This window comes from Loxodonta africana, chromosome 8 (genome assembly GCF_030014295.1).
Source record: "Loxodonta africana isolate mLoxAfr1 chromosome 8, mLoxAfr1.hap2, whole genome shotgun sequence".
Lineage (NCBI taxonomy): Eukaryota > Metazoa > Chordata > Mammalia > Proboscidea > Elephantidae > Loxodonta > Loxodonta africana.
In genome coordinates this window covers 22,995,485-23,012,826 of record NC_087349.1, presented here as the reverse complement: position 1 = coordinate 23,012,826, position 17,342 = coordinate 22,995,485, and the positions used below count along the sequence as shown (strand labels likewise).

Below are 17,342 nucleotides of genomic sequence, written 5' to 3'. Positions count from 1 at the left end.
TCCTAGTTTATTTGAGGCAATTTAGAAACATCTGCTGACAGAGAAACGTTGCTGTCATAGCAATTCCTTGGCCACTAAGTTCTTGTAAAAGGCCCTACATTTCTGTTCAAAGGGTGCTGTATGAATGAACTTCAGTTCTTGGCTCAGACTACAGGGTAGTCTCCCTACTTCTCCATACCTGAAGAAGCAGGTGTGCACTGATATAGCAGCATGGGCTGTTAAAATATGAAACAGTTACCTGGTGGTAAACAGTTGCTACTCTTTACCATCCCTGTCTCCTCCCCACCCCACCATTGTCATCCCTGTGCCCTGTGACTCTCTGGACTGCCCATCCATCAAGTACAGGATTGGGTTCCTGCTCCCATGTTCCTTATGATTGGCGACCGCCAGTGCCCAGAAGCTGTATCCAAAGTCGCTGGAGACCCCTGCCCTGAGTCACCACCTAGCCTCAAGAGAGGCCCTCTGGGGACCCTCGCCACTCAGGCACACCTGATGAAGCTCCTTTGCCCCACTGCCATCCCAGAGTGTCACCTCCACCTGGTCTTTGTCAGACCCGAGCAGTAAGAGAGAGAGCCCCAGGTGGAAGCATGGCACTCTGGCAGGCAATGCTCCTCAGGTACCACCCCAGGCCCTGGGAGTCCACTTGGGGCCAGGACTTCCAAGTTGCCCTTACATGGCTACTTGAAGGAACTGCAAAATCCATATGTCTTGGGCTTTGAGGGCTCTAGAGCTAGAAGGAGTAGCAGGCAGCCCCAAGGGCTGTTAAATAATCTGAACATCACCCCTGCATACATTAACTTTCTCTGTTGTTGCAATTCAAAGAGATAATATAAATAGAGCTCATGGTGCATTACCATCAACCCAGTGTAGCCATAAGGTCTACATCTGTGATGTGGCAGAGATGATATACAATTACTCTTAAGCTCAAACTTTTTAATTTACGACACTCTCTGTCATCCTTCCCTCGACTCACACACACATACACACACACAAAGTATACAAAGACTTGGTGGAAAGCTAAGTAAAAGAAACTGAGATCCTTCCTTAAATCCCTATAGATACCAGGAGATTTCTCTGCAGCGTTCTCAGATTTTTCATAACATTTCAAAGGGAAGGAAAGATCAAATGATACATTTTCAAAAAATGTATTTATGGGAAAATTTATTCTAACAAAAATTATATCTTCGAAAATATAGCATCTCTCCTCTAGGACTATACACATTAATGTGTATTTGTACTGATACTTGCTTTCAGATGAAGCTGATTGGTCCAGTGCCCGATGATTTTGTACTCTGTACTTTTGTTGGTTATCTGATACTGGAAGATGTCATAACGTCCAGGAGCGTCTCCATTTTCATTAAAAGTAACAGGTGTTCCAGCACTACCTATAAACATTTAGGAAACGATGTTAGTATATGGTTTTAGTAAGATAGTTCGCTGGGCTTATTATTCTCTAGGAAAGAATGGTAGATAAAAATATATTGTGTGTAGTCAGAGATATGAAGATTGTGATATATACAAGGTCATCTTGATAGCATAATGTCATTTACATGAAAAGAAACTCAGATCTACACACAGGAGGAAGATGTGCTTTACTGTGGACATTAGAAAGTAAACGATGAACATCCAAGTTAGGCAATGTACTTAGCTAGATAAATACAAATTGATATATAAATGTTCAAAACTGGACACGGAGAATGAAAGTTAATAGAGAAGGGTATAAACTTATTGAAACATAATAGCTATTGTACAATAGCCACTTGTGTTGCGTTGACTCCGACTCATGGTGACCACATGTGCGTCAGAGTAGAACTGTGCTCCACAGGGTTTTCAGTGGCTGATTTTTCAGTAGATAGGCAAGGCTTTCTTCTGAGGTGCCTCTGGGTAGACTCAAACCTCCACCTTTTCAGGTAACATCAGAGCACCTTAACCATTTGTACAACCCAGGTACAATAAAATCTACAAACAGCAACTCAACGTCCCAGCCAGATTCCCCAGAGTTTTACTTGATCTCAGCTTCAATTTCACTCTAAAGCAGTTGCCCTGTTCAATTTCTCTGCTAAAGCTCTGCTTCTGCTACCTCTCCCTGACAGTGTATCAGTGTGGGATGCTGTTGGCAATCTCTCAATGGGTGAGACAGTGATCGCTGGGAAGCCTCAAACTCTGCTCAGATTATAAAAACTCTCCTAATTCACTTCTACAAAAGGAACAGTGGCAGAGCAGCAAGATGCAAGAAATCTGGTCTTTTCTAACTCCCATTCCTCTTTGAAGTTTTCACCTTTTTTCTTAATAGCTTCTGCTCGCTTTTACTTTCTATATTATTAACTTTTATATAATCACAGGTTTTAAGAGTAGACAGGGATCACCACCCCAATGTTTCCTTGCCCGAGCTAGTGGCACTGTCTACACAGACATCCCATTTCTAAATAGTCTTTAGATCCCCCTTCATTTTCTTGGCTTATTCTTCCCTATCTTTACAAATTCACCTGCCACCAGTCCCTTTTCTTTGTGCCTATCTTCTTCCTGCAGGTGCCCACCCCTGAATTTCTTCTCACAGCATATCAGATTTCATCTCTACGCTGTATTAGGAAGTTCCCCTTTCTTGCTATCACTTCTCCATATTACGCTCTCCAAAAACACATTCTACCAGTAGTAATATGTCAGCTGTATAAGTCCTCATCTTATAATGAGTTTCTTGTTCTATGTCAGGAGTTATTTAACGAAATGACAATAATCTTAACATTGTAATATATTTATCAAACAAAACGGATGAGTTTATTAAAAACAAAACAAAACAAAGGATTTGTCATTTTCAAATAAATACAACGAAAGTTACACAGCAGCAATTAGGGTACTTTTCTAGTATTAAATAGAGAGATGTCTAATATTCTCTAGTCTCACAGAATCTTCCTAAAATCTGAACACAAAGTGAAGTCTCTGATAAGACCACACAGATCAATACCGGTAAGAAAAAAAAAAAAACTGTCAAGGCCACAAGAGATGGCAAAGCATGGGAAAAGGAACACTGGTTTGAGAGTCAGGGTCAGGAGCTGCATGTCCACGCTAACTCCACACACCCCACCCTACCGCACCCCCATTTAGTTTCACAACTTGGGTATGTGTCATTTTCTTCACTTGTACCATAGGAACTTAATGAATATGAATATATTTTGAAGTCTTGAAAGATGTACACATCTATGAAGTACTAGTAGGAGTTGGAGTTTTGTATATGGGCAAAGACTTCATAAAACAGGAGAGAAATGAGGAATTGGGGAATGAAGTGGAAGTTCGCCAATCAACCAGTGCTGTTTTGGCTATTCCTTAGATAGTCAGTGGAAACTCATTTGCCATACCTGACCAAAGCCTTTCGTATCTCCTAGTGACTTTGGGCAGGTTGACCCCTTAAAGCTTCAGTTCCTTCATCTACAAAATGAGAATGATAATGACATTTTTCTCATAATATTATTGTGAGAATCAAATTAATCAACATGTGTTTAAAACTTAAATGGATTAATTTGCTATTTATTATTATCATCCTTATAATTTTCATTTTTACTACTATTCATTCCATATGTGTTTTCAACACACACCAGGTCATACTAACAGAGAGGACAATAAAAAGTCTTGATGTCTTTGTTAGTTGCAGTGCAGTCGATTCCAACTCATGGGGACCCCATGTGTGCAGAGTAGAACTGCTCCATAGGGTTTTCAAGGCTGTGCCCCTTTGAAGCAGATCACCAAGCCTTTGTTTCAGCTAGTAGTCAAGCACGTACTGTTTGTACCACACAGGATCTAGGCAAAAGATTATGAGAGTTCAAATGAGAAAAAGATTATTTCTGGCAGAAAAGTAGATCTCAGTTATGAATTTCACAATAACATCATCAACAATTTTTGACATTTATGGTTTAATGTCATACCCTTCATGAATTAAAAACCAAAAACTAAATTTGTTGCTGATGAGTCAATTCTGGCTCATAACGGCCCTATAGGACAGAGTAGAAGTACCCCATAGGGCTTCCAAGGAGCAGCTGGTGGATTCCAACTGTTGAGCCTTCGGTTAGCAGCAGAGCTCTTAACTGCTGAGTTACCAGGGCTCCAAATCCATTACCAGCAAGTCCATTCTGACTCATAGGAGCCCTGGTGGTGAAATGGTTAAGAGCTATGGCTGCTAACCAAAAGGTCGGCATTTCAAATCCACCAGCTGCTTCTTGGAAACCCTATGGGACAGTTCTACTCTGTCCTATAGGGTTGCTATGAGTTGTGAATAAAGGAATATTTAATTTCCTTTAACTAAAATAATTCCCAGTGTTGTCACCTCCTTCACTGAATGACTCCTCATCTCCTACAACAGCAGTTCCCCACTTTTTTACCACAATGACACCCAAGATAAAAGAATGCCATTTGTGTAACACCCTCTTATGAATGTACCCTGGGCTATGCGTAATTCTCAGCATGCTAGGTGTTTCTCCATCTCTTTTTCTCCAACTCAAGAAAGTACATGGAAGGAATACAAGTGAGTGAGAGTCACATCATCACAGAAATAAACATGCCCCAACTTAGCTACTTCAAATATCATTCATGATAGCATGTTATTTACCATAAGCCTTGTACTAAATTTGACATTGCATTAAGAACCAATATACTACTCGGCCAGAAAGAGAAATGAAGTCTTGATGCATGTTACAACATGGAAGGAGCTTGAAGACCTTATTCTGAGTGTATAAGTCAATCACAAAAGGACAAATATGGCTTGACCTCACTTATATAAAGACAAGAACAGGCATATGTATAAATCAAAGTTTATTAGTGGTTACCAGGGGCGGGAGAAAGGAGGAGATGGGGCTTATTGCTTATGGAGCACTGAGTATCAGTTTATGGTGATAGAAAAATCTCATTGATTAAGGGTAGGGTTGTACAGCTGATTAATGTAATTGCTGTCAATATGTTGTACAGCTGTAAAAAGTTGAATTGGCAATAGTCGTGTGGTAGATATATTTACAACAAAAAGAGTAGATGCTGAGGCTGCTTATGTACAACCAAATACCTCATGGGATTTAGTTCTTCGGTTTGGAGGTTTAGGGTCATGGTTTCATGGAATGTCCCAGTTAATTGGCCTAATAAACTGTTTAGTGCTTCTGTTTTATCTCCTAATTCATTGCATTGTACCTGAGGTCTTAAAAACTTGCACATGGCCATCCAAGGTACAACAACTGGTCTCTATTTGCCTGGAGCAACAGAGGAAGAAGGGGAGTGAAGAACAGGAAGAGGAAATGGAAGATGTGGTTAATTGCCTCCATAAGCAACTGCTTCCTTTGCTATGAGACCAGAAGAACTAGACAGTGCCCAGCTACTGAATGTTTTGATCAAAGATTCTGTAGAAGAATCCTCATCAAAAGGAGGGAAATGCAGAATTCTCATGGAATCTAGATTTTCTGGAGCCGTGGAGGTTAGATTTACCCCTAAAACTATTACTCTGAGGTAATCTTTAAACATTAAATCAAAAATATCCCCTGAAATCTTCTTAAAACCGAACAGTAGTTTAGGTTAACTAGTAAAGAATGTCTGCCTTAAGCATTGTGCTCTTTTAAGAACTATCAAATTGACAATAGCAAGTTGAAAGACTAGATAGGAAACTTAGCGGGCAGTAAGTTTATGCTAATGGGGTTAGAAACAATTGGGAAAAGGAGGGTGAGAATATCTTCACAACTTGAAGAATGTAATAAATATCACTGAATTGTACACCTAGAAATTGTTGAACGGTGTATGTACTGCTGTGTATAGTCTCAACAACAACAACAAAAATAAAATAAATTAAAAAAAAAAAAGGCAATGTACTCAAGTGTGATTTCTGGAAGCAGACCATTATGTTCAAATCCCTTTTCTGTCATTTATTAACTGTACAACTTTGGGTAAGTCCTTAGTTTCTCTGTACCTTGTTTTAAAAATGGGGCTAGTAGTATTTCCTACGTTAGAGGGTATGTAAGCGTTCAACAAATCAACATACGCAAAATATTTATGCTGATTTATGATATATAAGTATTAGCTGTAATTTTCTTTATTGTTTTGTGGCAATGCTTTGTTGATACCCACTGTCTATATGAGAAAATATAAACTTCTCAGTGACCATATTCAGCTTTCATGATCTCACATCTCACCCTTCCTAGTCTTTGCTCCCCTGCAACACAATGCCACATATACCTAAATTCCAGTTCCCTAAATCCACCACATTTTTTCTCACCACCCTTTCTTTGTACAAGTTATTTTCTGTTGGTTCTTTTCCTCCAATTCCTTCTTCTCTGTATAATTCCTCCAAGATGTGGCTCAAGGGTCACTCACTTTTAGAAACATGATTCTCCAAAGCTAGAACAGGGACCCAAGTATCTCTTCATGTCCTAGATGCTCTAATATAGAATACTCTCTGCACCTTAATTATTCATCTCCTTGCCTCATCAAAAAGACTTATTCAAGAGATATTTAATGAGAGCAAACTAGTGCTCATGGGAAACTGTTGTAGCAGTCTGCTTCTGTAAAAATTTACAGTCTTGGAAACTTTGTGGGGCAGTTCTACTTTGTCCTATAGGGTCATCATGAGTCATAATCGACTCAACAGGTTACTAGTTTCATTTACTAGTGCTCAAAGTTCCTGGGAGGTGTAAATGGTTTGTGTTTGACTATTAATAAAGGTTGGTAGTATGAACCCACCCAGTGGCACCACCGAAGAAAGGTCTCTTCTTCCTTAAAGATTACAGCCAGGAAAACTCTATCGAGCAGCTCTACTGTGTAACACCTGGTGTTGCCATGAACTGGAATGGACTTGACAGCAACTGGTTTACTTTCTTTGGGGTTTACTAGTACTCACTCATCTATGCCAAGAAATTTGGAAGACGGCTACCTGGCCAACTGACTGGAAGAGATCCATATACACGCCCATTCCAAAGAAAGGTGATCTAATGGAATGCAGAGATTATTGAACAGTATCATTAATATCATATTCAAATAAAATTATGCTGAAGATGATTCAAAAATGGTTGCATCAGTACATCAACAGGAACTGCCAAAAATTGAAGCTGGATACAGAAGAGGAGATGGAATGAGACATATCATTCCTGATGTCAGACCGATCTTGGCTGAAAGCAAGTAACACCAGTATGATGTTTACCTGTGTATTATTGACTATGCAGAGGCATTTGACTATATGCATCATAACAAATTATGGATAACATTGCAAAGAAAGGGGAATTCCAGAACACTTAATTGTGCACATGCGGAACCTGTACATAGATCAAGAGGCAGTCGTTCAAACAGAACGAGGGGATACTGTGGTTTAAAATCAAGAAGGTGTGCATCAGGGTTATATCCTTTCACCATACTTATGCAATCTCTATGCTAGGCAAATAATCCGAGAAGTGGAACTGTATGAAGAAGAATGTGGCATCAGGATTGGAGAGAGATTTATTAACGTCCAGCAACATACAGATAACACAACCTTGCTTGCTGAAAACAAACGGGACTTGCATATACTGATGAAGATCAAAGACAACAGCCTTCAGTACGGACTACACCTCAACCTAAAGAAAACGAAAATCCTCACACTGGACCAATAAGCAACATCATGATAAACAGAGAAAATACTGAAGTTGTCAAGGGTCTCATTTTACATGATTCACAATCAACATCCACAGAAGCAGCAGTCAAGAAGTCAAGCAACATATTGCATTGGGCAAATTTGCTGCAAAAAACCTCCTTAAAATGTTAAAAAATCAAAGATGTCACCTTGAGGCCTGAGGTGTGCCTGACCCAAGCCATGGTGTTTGCAATCGCCTCATATGCATGTGAAAGCTGAACAATGAATAAGGAAGATTGAAAAAGAGTTGATGCCTTTGAATTATGGTGTTGATGAAGAATATTGAATATACCGTAGATTGCCAGAAGAACCAACAAATCTGTCTTGGAAGAAGTACAGCCAGAATGCTCCTTAGAAGTAAGGATGGCAAGACTTCATCTCACATACTTTGTACATGTTATCAGGATGAACCAGTCCCTGGAGAAGGACATTATGCTTGGTAAAGTAGAGTGTCAGCAAAAAAGATGAAGACTCTCAATGAGATGGATTGACACAGTGGCTGCGTCTACGAGCTCAAACATAGCAACAACTGTGAAAATGGCACGGGACCAGGCAGTATTTTGTTCTATTGTACACAGGGTTGCTATGAATCAGAATTGGCTCAATGGCACCTAACAACAACAACATATAGTTCACAGATGTATCTTTGAATAGTCTCTGAGTTACGTATAGTAGCTGAACTGATTTTCATTCATGATCACTCTTGCATCTTGTTTTACTCATCAGATTTCTGGGCTTGGTCTAGACTTGCAGTTGAATTACTTCAATCCTTTTACAGGAAGAGCTGACTCCATAGGATATTAATTCATGTGACTATGGTCTGTGTAACACAGAGTACCATGAGTAGCTGAGGGGACATGCTGTTTACTAATTTCTACAAGTTTGTAATCTTTTTAAAAGATCATCCTTTTTAAATTTTTTTATTGTGCTTTAACTGAAAGTTTACAGCTCAAGTTAGCTCCTCATAGAAAAATTTATACACATTTTGTTATGTGACCCTCGTTGCTCTCTCTAGTGTAACGTCACACTCCTTCTTTCCACCCCAAATTTCCTGTGTCCATTGGCATTCAACCAACTCCTTTCCGTTTTTGTCTTCTCATCTCGTCTCTGGACAGGAGCTGCCTGTTTAGTCTCATGTATTTACTTGAACTAAGAAGCACACTCTTCATGAATATCATTTTATGTCTTACAGACTAGTCTAATCTTCGTCTGAAGAGTTGGCTTCGGGGATGGTTTTAGTTTTGGGTTAACAGAGAGTCCAGGGGCCATGTCTTCCAGGGTTCCTCCAGTCTCAGTCGGACCATTAAATCTGGTCTTTTTACTAGAATTTGAGTTCTGCACTCCACTTTTCTCCTGTTCCATCAGGGGCTCTCTGTTGTGTTCCTTGTCAGGGTAGTCATTGATGGTAGCTGGGCACCATCTAGTTCTTCTGGTCTCAGGTTGATGGAGTCTCTGGTTTATGTGGCCCTTTTGGTCTCTTGGGCTCATATTTTCCTTGTGTCTTTGGTGTTCTTCATTCTCCTCTGTTCCAGGCGGATTGGGGCCAATTGATGCCTCTTAGACAGCCACTCACTAGTTTTTAAGACCCCAGATACCACTCACCAAAGTGAGATGCAGAAGATTTTCTTAGTAAACTTTGTTATGCCAATTGGCCTAGATGTCCCCTGAAACCATGGTCCCCAGACCCAAGCCCCTGCTACTCTGTCCCTTGAAGTGTTTAGTTGTATTCAGGAAACTTCTTAGCTTTTGGTTTAGTCCAGTTGTGCTGACATCTCCTGTACCGTGTGTTGCCCTTCCCTTCATCTAAGATAATTCTTGTCTGCTATCTAATAACTGAATACATCTCTCCCTCCCAACCCTCGTAACCATCAAAAAATGTTTTCTTCTATGTTTAAATCTTTTCTTGAGTTCTTATAATAGTACTCTCAAACAATATTTGTCCTTTTGCAACTAATTTCATTCAGCATATGCCTTCCAGATTCATCCATGTTATGAGATGTTTTGCAGATTCATCGTTGTTCTTTATCATTGTGTAGTATTCCATTGTGCGAATATACCATAATTTGTTAGCCATTTGTCCATTGATGATCACCTAGGTTGTTTCCATCTTTTTGCTATTGTGAACAGCACTGCAACGAACATGGGTTTGCATGTATCTATTCGTGTGATGGCTCTTATTTCTCTAGGATGTATTCCAAGGAGTGGGATTGCTGGGTTGTATGGTACTTCTATTTCTACCTTTTTAAGGTAGCATCAAATTGATTTCCAAAGTGGCTGTACCATTTTCCATTTCCATCAGCAGTGTATAAGTGTGCCAGTCTCTTCACAACCTCTCCAACATTTATTATTTTGTGTTTTTTTGGATTAATGCTAGCCTTGTTGGGGTGAGATGGTATCTCATTGTAGTTTTGATTTGCATTTCTCTAATGACTAATGATCACGAGCATCTCCTCGTGTATCTGTTAGCTACCTGAATGTCTTCTTTGTTGAACTGCCTGTTCATATCTTTGCCCGTTTTTGAATTGGGTTATTTGTCTTTTTGTTGTTGAGGTTTTGCAGTATCTTGTAGATTTTAGAGATTAGATGCTGATCAGGTATGTCGTAGCCAGCATTTTTTTTCCCAATCTGTAGGTAATCTTTTTATTCTTTTGGTGAAGTCTTTGGAAGAGCATAGGTGTTTGATTTTTAGGAGCTCCCAGTTATCTAGTTTCTCTTCTGGTGTTTGTGCATTGTTAGTAATGTTTTGTATTCTGTTTATACCATGTATTAGGGCTCCTGGCATTGTCCCTATTTTTTCTTCCGTGATCTTATTGTTTTAGATTTTATATTTAGGTCTTCGATCCATTTTGAGTTAGTTTTTGTGCATGGTGTGAGGTATGGATCTTGTTTCATTTTTTCGCAGATGAATATCCAATTATGCCAGCACCATTTGTTAAAGAGACTCTCTTTTCCCCATTTAATGGACTTTGGGCCTTTGTCAAATATCAGCTGCTCACAGGTGGACAAATTTATGTCTGGATTCTCAATTCTGTCCCATTGGTCTATGTATCTGTTGCTGTACCATACCCAGGCTGTTTTGATTACTGTGGCGGTATAATATGTTAAAAAATCAGGTAGTGTGAGGCCTCCCACTTTGTTATTCTCCTTTAGTAATGCTTTTTTTATCCAGGGCCTCTTCCCTTCCTATATGAAGTTAGTATTTTGTTTCTCCATCTCATTAAAAAATGCCACTGGAATTTGAATCGAGATTGCATTGTATCTGTAGATAAAAGATCACCTTTTTACTGACACTGACTGTCCTGCAAAACTGAATCAAGTGAAATTTTGTCCATAAAAAAAATTTCAAATGATTAACATCTCAATATGCTGGCTCTTTCATCAATGTATTATGGTTTAATAACAATATGGGTAAGAAACGGGACATAAATACATTTGATTAGGCTAAATTTTTTGAAATGCTTTTTATCCATATGTGTTAACAGAGAAATAGAAACCAAAAACGCAGAGTTGTGAGGTAACTCTCAGCACCTGATACTACTTTAGGGCCCAGACATCTCCTTGACTGTCATCTGTTCAATAGGAAACGAGTGAAAAAAAATTTATTACTAGGCATATCAGGTACTTCCAACAGGCTCTTAAAGGAAAATTATTCATCCAATGATGGTTTTATTTTAAAATGTCATCTCTTTTGAATACTGCGCTGGGGAAGAACATGGGCTTAGGATTCAGGAACTGGAGTTTGATTTCTGGCTCTGTCAATTACTTGTGTGACCTAGGCGAGTTGCTTACCCTCCCGAGGCCTGTTTTCTCATCTATAAAGTGGGCATAAATGACCTCATGCTCACTGGGCTCTTTCCATGGTTAAACTGATGGAGCATGTAACATATTTAGGGCAGTGACTAGCACATAGTAGGTGTGCAATAAATGGAAACTCTTACCATCATTGTCTGCTCTTTGGACGATGCTGATGCTTCCTTGATCTACATTTTGTTATTTCCATAACACAAAATGCACTGCAAAAATAATCCACTCACCTTTATGTGCAAAAATTCTAAATATATGTATAAGCCTAAGCCACTCTGTTTACTGTCGAGTCTATTGCTTTCCCTCCTCCCTCTTGCTACCAAAATTTTATCCATTTCCTCACTCACTACCACTTAGAGCATTGGATAAACAGGAAAAAAGTAAATAATGAAATCAATTAATTTGGTAATTTGAGCATCCTCAATAGAAGAATTAATACATGATACTTAAGTCATTGACAAAATGCACATAGGAAATTGTTAATTTTCCACAGAATCTCAATTATTCATGCACTTTCTTCCTTATGGAAACCCTGGTGGTATAATGATTAAGTGCTACACCTGGTAACCAAAAGGTCAGCAGTTCAAATCTACCAAGCACTCCTTGGAAGCTGTACAGGGCAGTTCTACTCTGTCTGATAGGGTCACTATAATTCAGAATCAACTCAATGGCAATGGGTTTGGTTTGGTTTTCCTTCCTTATCCAATTAATTTTTTTCAAATATGTACTAAAATCAATAAATATTACCATACATTTCATTTAAAATCATATTATAATTTAATTATTTAGGAATAAGTTGGATTACTCACACATACATCTAATCTACCTCCCAGGTACTCAGCCTCTTTCTTTAAAGACTTCAACATCTGACCCACTATGTTGACTCCACCCATATTCCTGTTATTGCTGGTGGCTTTGTCATCCACCTGGATAACTCAACATCCTGGTCTCTGGGTTATCTGACTCCCTCACTTCCAGTCATCAGTTCTTTCACCTCATCTCACCACCCACTCTCATGATCACACTCTACAACTTGTATCTAGTTACTACATCTCCTTTAAAAATTTACTCTCAGGATACCACCTTCCAACAACACTACAACAAGCCTATGACCCCTTAAATTGACCAATTCATTGATCACTCCATTTTGCCACTATACTTCACCTCCATGGGAGTTTCCCTTCCTTACAATTCTAGTATAGGTTCTATGATCTCCCTTGTAAATAAATATCCTCTGCTCTCTTCTTCTCTCTCTACAATTTTATTCCTCTGCCAAATCTCAGTCATGATTGAACTCAATTCTGCAGCTTCTTTGCTTGTACCCAAGCAGAAAAATATGTTTGAGAAAATCATAAAACTTGACTGGCAAGGCCATAACTAGGGTGAGATGCCTCCAGCATGACTCTGAGAGTGACCGCCTTTCTAAATTTTGCACACTAGGAGTTTCATTTGTTTTACCTTAGTCCTCACCCTTCTGTCTGGTCTCATTTTAAATTCACGACCTCAGATTTCAAATGGGCAATCAACTTCTCTCTGAAACCTTACCAAGCTTTCCCAGTTAGTCCATGTCCTGCCCTCCTTCAGAAAGCTATGTAAAGGTTTTGCTCCTTATCCTCCTTATTCATCCAACATCTTCCTCCCCCATTACTTTAGTGTGGGTCATACTTTCTCACTGAGAAAAAGCATCAATAAGACAGAAAACCCTTCAAAAATCCACCACAAAATCTACAAACCTACCTGCATCCACACTCATAGATGTCTTCCCTCTTGTTGCAACACAAGACATGGCCCCGATCCAGTCAAAGGCACCCTCCTCCCCTTGTGCTACATCCCCCCACTCTCACCCTCCACGCACTTCAGTTCCACAGTCATCTCTTCTTTCCATTATATCCACACATTCACATTCTCTGAAGACTTCCTTCAGTGTACAAATGAGTCCTAATAGCTCCCATCTTACAAAGAAAACAAACCCCATGACTCCAGCCCCCAGCTGCTGCATTGAGCCCCTGCCTCATTTATCCACTTTCTTGCACAGTAAAATAATACTTTTGAAAAGAACTGTCCATGCTTTTTCCACGTTCTTATTTCCCATTTACTCTTCAACCTGTTTCAATTTGAAATTTAACCTCATACCTCCATCAATGAGTCTCAAATTTAAATGTCTAGCCCTGAGTGTAGATTTATCCAATTTCCTCTCTCTCTACTTGGCTGTTTTATAATAATCTCAAACTTAATGTATCTAAGCCCAATATTTGGTTCTTAAACTATTTTCCAAACTTGGTTCTACACAGTCTCCCCTTTTAGTAAGCAGCTGAGCACTGCCAAGCCTTCGATCAGGTCAAGACCAAAGGGAAAATTCCACATGTAAAGCAATAATAGGTTCTATCTCCAAAATATACCCAGAATTTGTCCATTCTCTCAATATCCTCTTCCACTACCCTCTTCCAAGCCACTGTGATCTCCCTCTAACTCCTAGTCAGTCTCCTGCTTTCACACGGAGCAACCAATAATCCATTCGCCATCCTGCAGCCAGAGTGAGACTTTTAATGTAAATTCTGACCATATTACTCTTCTGCTTAAAATTATGCAGTGGTTTCCCTTCTCATTTAGAATAAAACACAAAAGGCTTATCATGGCCTTTAAGGCCCTCTTATTTCTATGATCTTGCTCATGTCTACCCTGTGTCCGCCCTGGGCTTCCTGCTGTTCCTCAAGCACCTGAAGCTGCTTCATCTCAGGGCCCTTGGTTTCACTCCAGAACTACACTGGGTAAGTATCCATATTCATCTGCCTTGGCTAAAGTATTCGTTTATTCGGATGTTTTCATAAAAATTAAATGTTAAGAGTATTAACGACAAGTGCCCACTTTTAGGAATTTGTGGATTGAAAATGGCAAATGGCTCTCTTTAACCGACTTTTTTTTTTGGGGGGGGAGGTGTGAAATAAATAGGGCAGAGAATGTAATTGAATGGCATTTCTAATTCCCAGAGCCTGCCTCATCCTTGAGTTTTCTATCAAGAAATTGAACTGACAATAGTGCTTTCTCTTGTGTAAATGTCTTTATGATCCTTGGAATAAAGGTGCTTTAAGAATGCAAAGTGTCATTATCATTAATGAACAGCACCATTTGAGAAACAGAAATACAGTCTATAATTGCATCTGTGGAGTTAAAATACGCTGATTGAACTTTTAAAATGAGAAAAGATCCATTATTTAGTGATACACATCTCAGGGAATTAAAAAAAAAAAAGGAGGGTTTAAGTAAAATCTCTTGTAAGAAAAGTGACCAAAAAGGCCTATTAATGTATCAAACGCTTGGTTAAAGGAAAGAAATGTTCAACAATTAGGCAAGATGAAGTAACATCTCTTAAGAGGAATTTGGCAACAAACCAAAGTATGTTACAATATCCTGGATCTGATATATTTTCATTCCCTGAGAGAAATTCTCTTTATCTTGAGTATCTGGAGCCTTTTATTGTTTATTTTTGGAAGCATTTAGTACCATATATATAGGAATGTTATTTACATATTATTTAACTAACAGTTTTTAAATTTTGCTTTTGACATTTGCATTTTTAATCCACCTGAAGCTGACTTATGGTGTGAGACAGGGATATCATCTCATCATTTTTTTTTTACTACACAATGATTTTTTTCAGCTTTTTTAAAATTTTTGTTGTTGTTGAATACACTCTCTTTTCCTACTAACTTGATAGATGATGTTTCTTGGCCCATACAACAAAGAATTTTCCAGTCCAAAATGTCAATGCAGCCCAGGTTGAGGAATCCTTACAAAACCCTTACTATGCCTAATCATTTATCTCCACACACACACACACACACACACACACACAAAACCCAAACCTGTTGCCGTCGATTTGATTCCAACTCATAACGACCCTATAGGACAAAGTAGAACTGTTCCATAGGGCTTCCAAAGAGCTGCTGGTGGATTCAAACTTTGAGTTGGATTGACTCTATGGCAACAGATTTTTTAATTTATCTCTAGAATTTTTTTTTAATTTCTATGTAAAGAATCATGTTATCTACAAATAATTATAGTTCTATTTATCCCTTAACAATTGTCATGTCTCCATTTTTTTTGTCTTTTTTTTTATTTAGCTATCTAGGATCTCCAATACAATGTTGACATGAAGTGGTTATTCTTATATTTTTCCTAACTTAGGAAATCCCCATTTAGGATTATGTTTGGTCCAGGCTTTTTCTAGGTATTTCCTATAAGTTTAAGTCTATTTCATTCTAAATGCATTAATATGTTTATCAAAATACATTTTGAAATTTAACAAATTTTTCCTGCATCTATTGAGATAATTTTTTCTTTTAATCTGTTATTGTAATGGATTATACTTGTCCCATTCTCAAATATTATACTATCAAAACTTGGGATATACCCAACTTGATTTCAATATCTTATTTTTTATGCACGTAGGATTCAATCAGCTAATATTTAGAATGTGTGCAACCATATTCATGAGTGAAATGGATCTGTATTTTTCTTTCTCATAATGTCTTTCTTGTTTGGTATCAGGGTATGCTGTCCTCAGAGAATGAATAGGAAAGTATTCCCTCTTTTGCCATTACCTGCACAAGTTTGTATGGAATTGTAATATCTTGCTTGAAAGTATAGGAGAACTCACCAGGAATCACTCAAATGCCCATAGGAGGGTAAATAAATCCCATAAGGTATGTGGTATATTCAAACAAGAAAATATTATATTGCAGTGTAAATAGATGAACTACAGAGACAGCCACAAATATGGATGAATCTAGCAATATACCTAATAAAATTAGTGGGAAAAGTAAGTATCCTAAATAAATGTTTTAAAAAGGCATAAACAGTTAAATTCCATTTGTAAATGTATGCACTTTTTGGCTGTATGTATAGAACCAAAATAAATGTACAAAAATAGGTAAGGGAATGTTTATTGTTCAGGGGTAATGGGAGAATGGGTTAGTTACGGGAAATATGTTTGGATATAGCTTGTTGTCAAAATCCTGCCTTTTGTTTTGAGTGGAATTTTTATAGGTGTTATTGCAGTCTTTAAAACAACCAATTAACTAACTAGCTAAATGAAAGGGTACTTTGAATAAGTCAAAGATAAGCCTATGTCATGAGACAAGGAGCCCAGGGAGGAGGAAAAGAGAGAGAGAGAGAGAAACAAACTAGAAGGAGGTGGAGGAAAAGGAAGAGAAGGGGAAGACAGGGAGGGAGAGAACAAAGAGAAAGGGAGAGGAGGTGCAAGGAAAGGAAGGAGAGAGGGAGAGAGGAAAGAAAAAAGGATAAAGGGAAGAGAAAAGAGTTCAAGAGATAAGAAAGAAAAAAGAGAGACAGGATGAATACATAAAAGACTGAAAGAAAAGGGAGAATTCCACATTAAAAACTACAGAAAAGAAAGGGTATATTAAAGATAGTGCTTCAACTGCTGTATACTGTAATTAACGGAATGCTATGCTTAGCTGTTATTACGCCCTTCGTGACTAGGAATCCTCCTCAGAGGTCCCTGAACCCAAATAAAACAGGTCACTTAGGGAATTGCCTTCACCTAATTCTCTAAAGCAGCTTTCCTGTATATTTTTAGATTTTATGTTAGTCAACCTTCTGTCAGAATTTCCAGCTTATGAAATACATCTCTGAAGCATTGCAATCATATTAGATTTTCATACCAAAAACTTTTATTCACTTCCTCATGAAAAAGACTTTCTGAAAGAGTAAAATAAGGCTGAAATTCACCTCTTTCAAGCTGAGTCATTATTTCATTTCTCGCTGAGTGTCAAATTGTTCTTTTATCTTGGTTTCTGTACCCTTTTTGTCATCGTGTATTGTTTGGAACACCCTTAAGGTACTCTTTCAATATATTTCAGAATTAACATTTTGTCGATACTGGCAGAATCAC

The 17,342-nt window shown here is 38.4% G+C and overlaps 1 protein-coding gene across 2 annotated transcripts in view; it reads right to left on the bottom strand.

Annotated features, from left to right (window-relative positions):
• The window catches only part of GRM8 (glutamate metabotropic receptor 8), a 913,900-nt gene that overhangs the window by 172,758 nt on the left and 723,800 nt on the right, over window positions 1-17,342 (bottom strand). For both annotated transcript variants that reach the window (XM_064289754.1, XM_003407246.4), the window contains one exon: window positions 1,249-1,385. In XM_064289754.1, coding sequence (XP_064145824.1) covers window positions 1,249-1,385 — 137 coding nt within the window. The remainder of the gene's footprint in view (window positions 1-1,248; window positions 1,386-17,342) is intronic.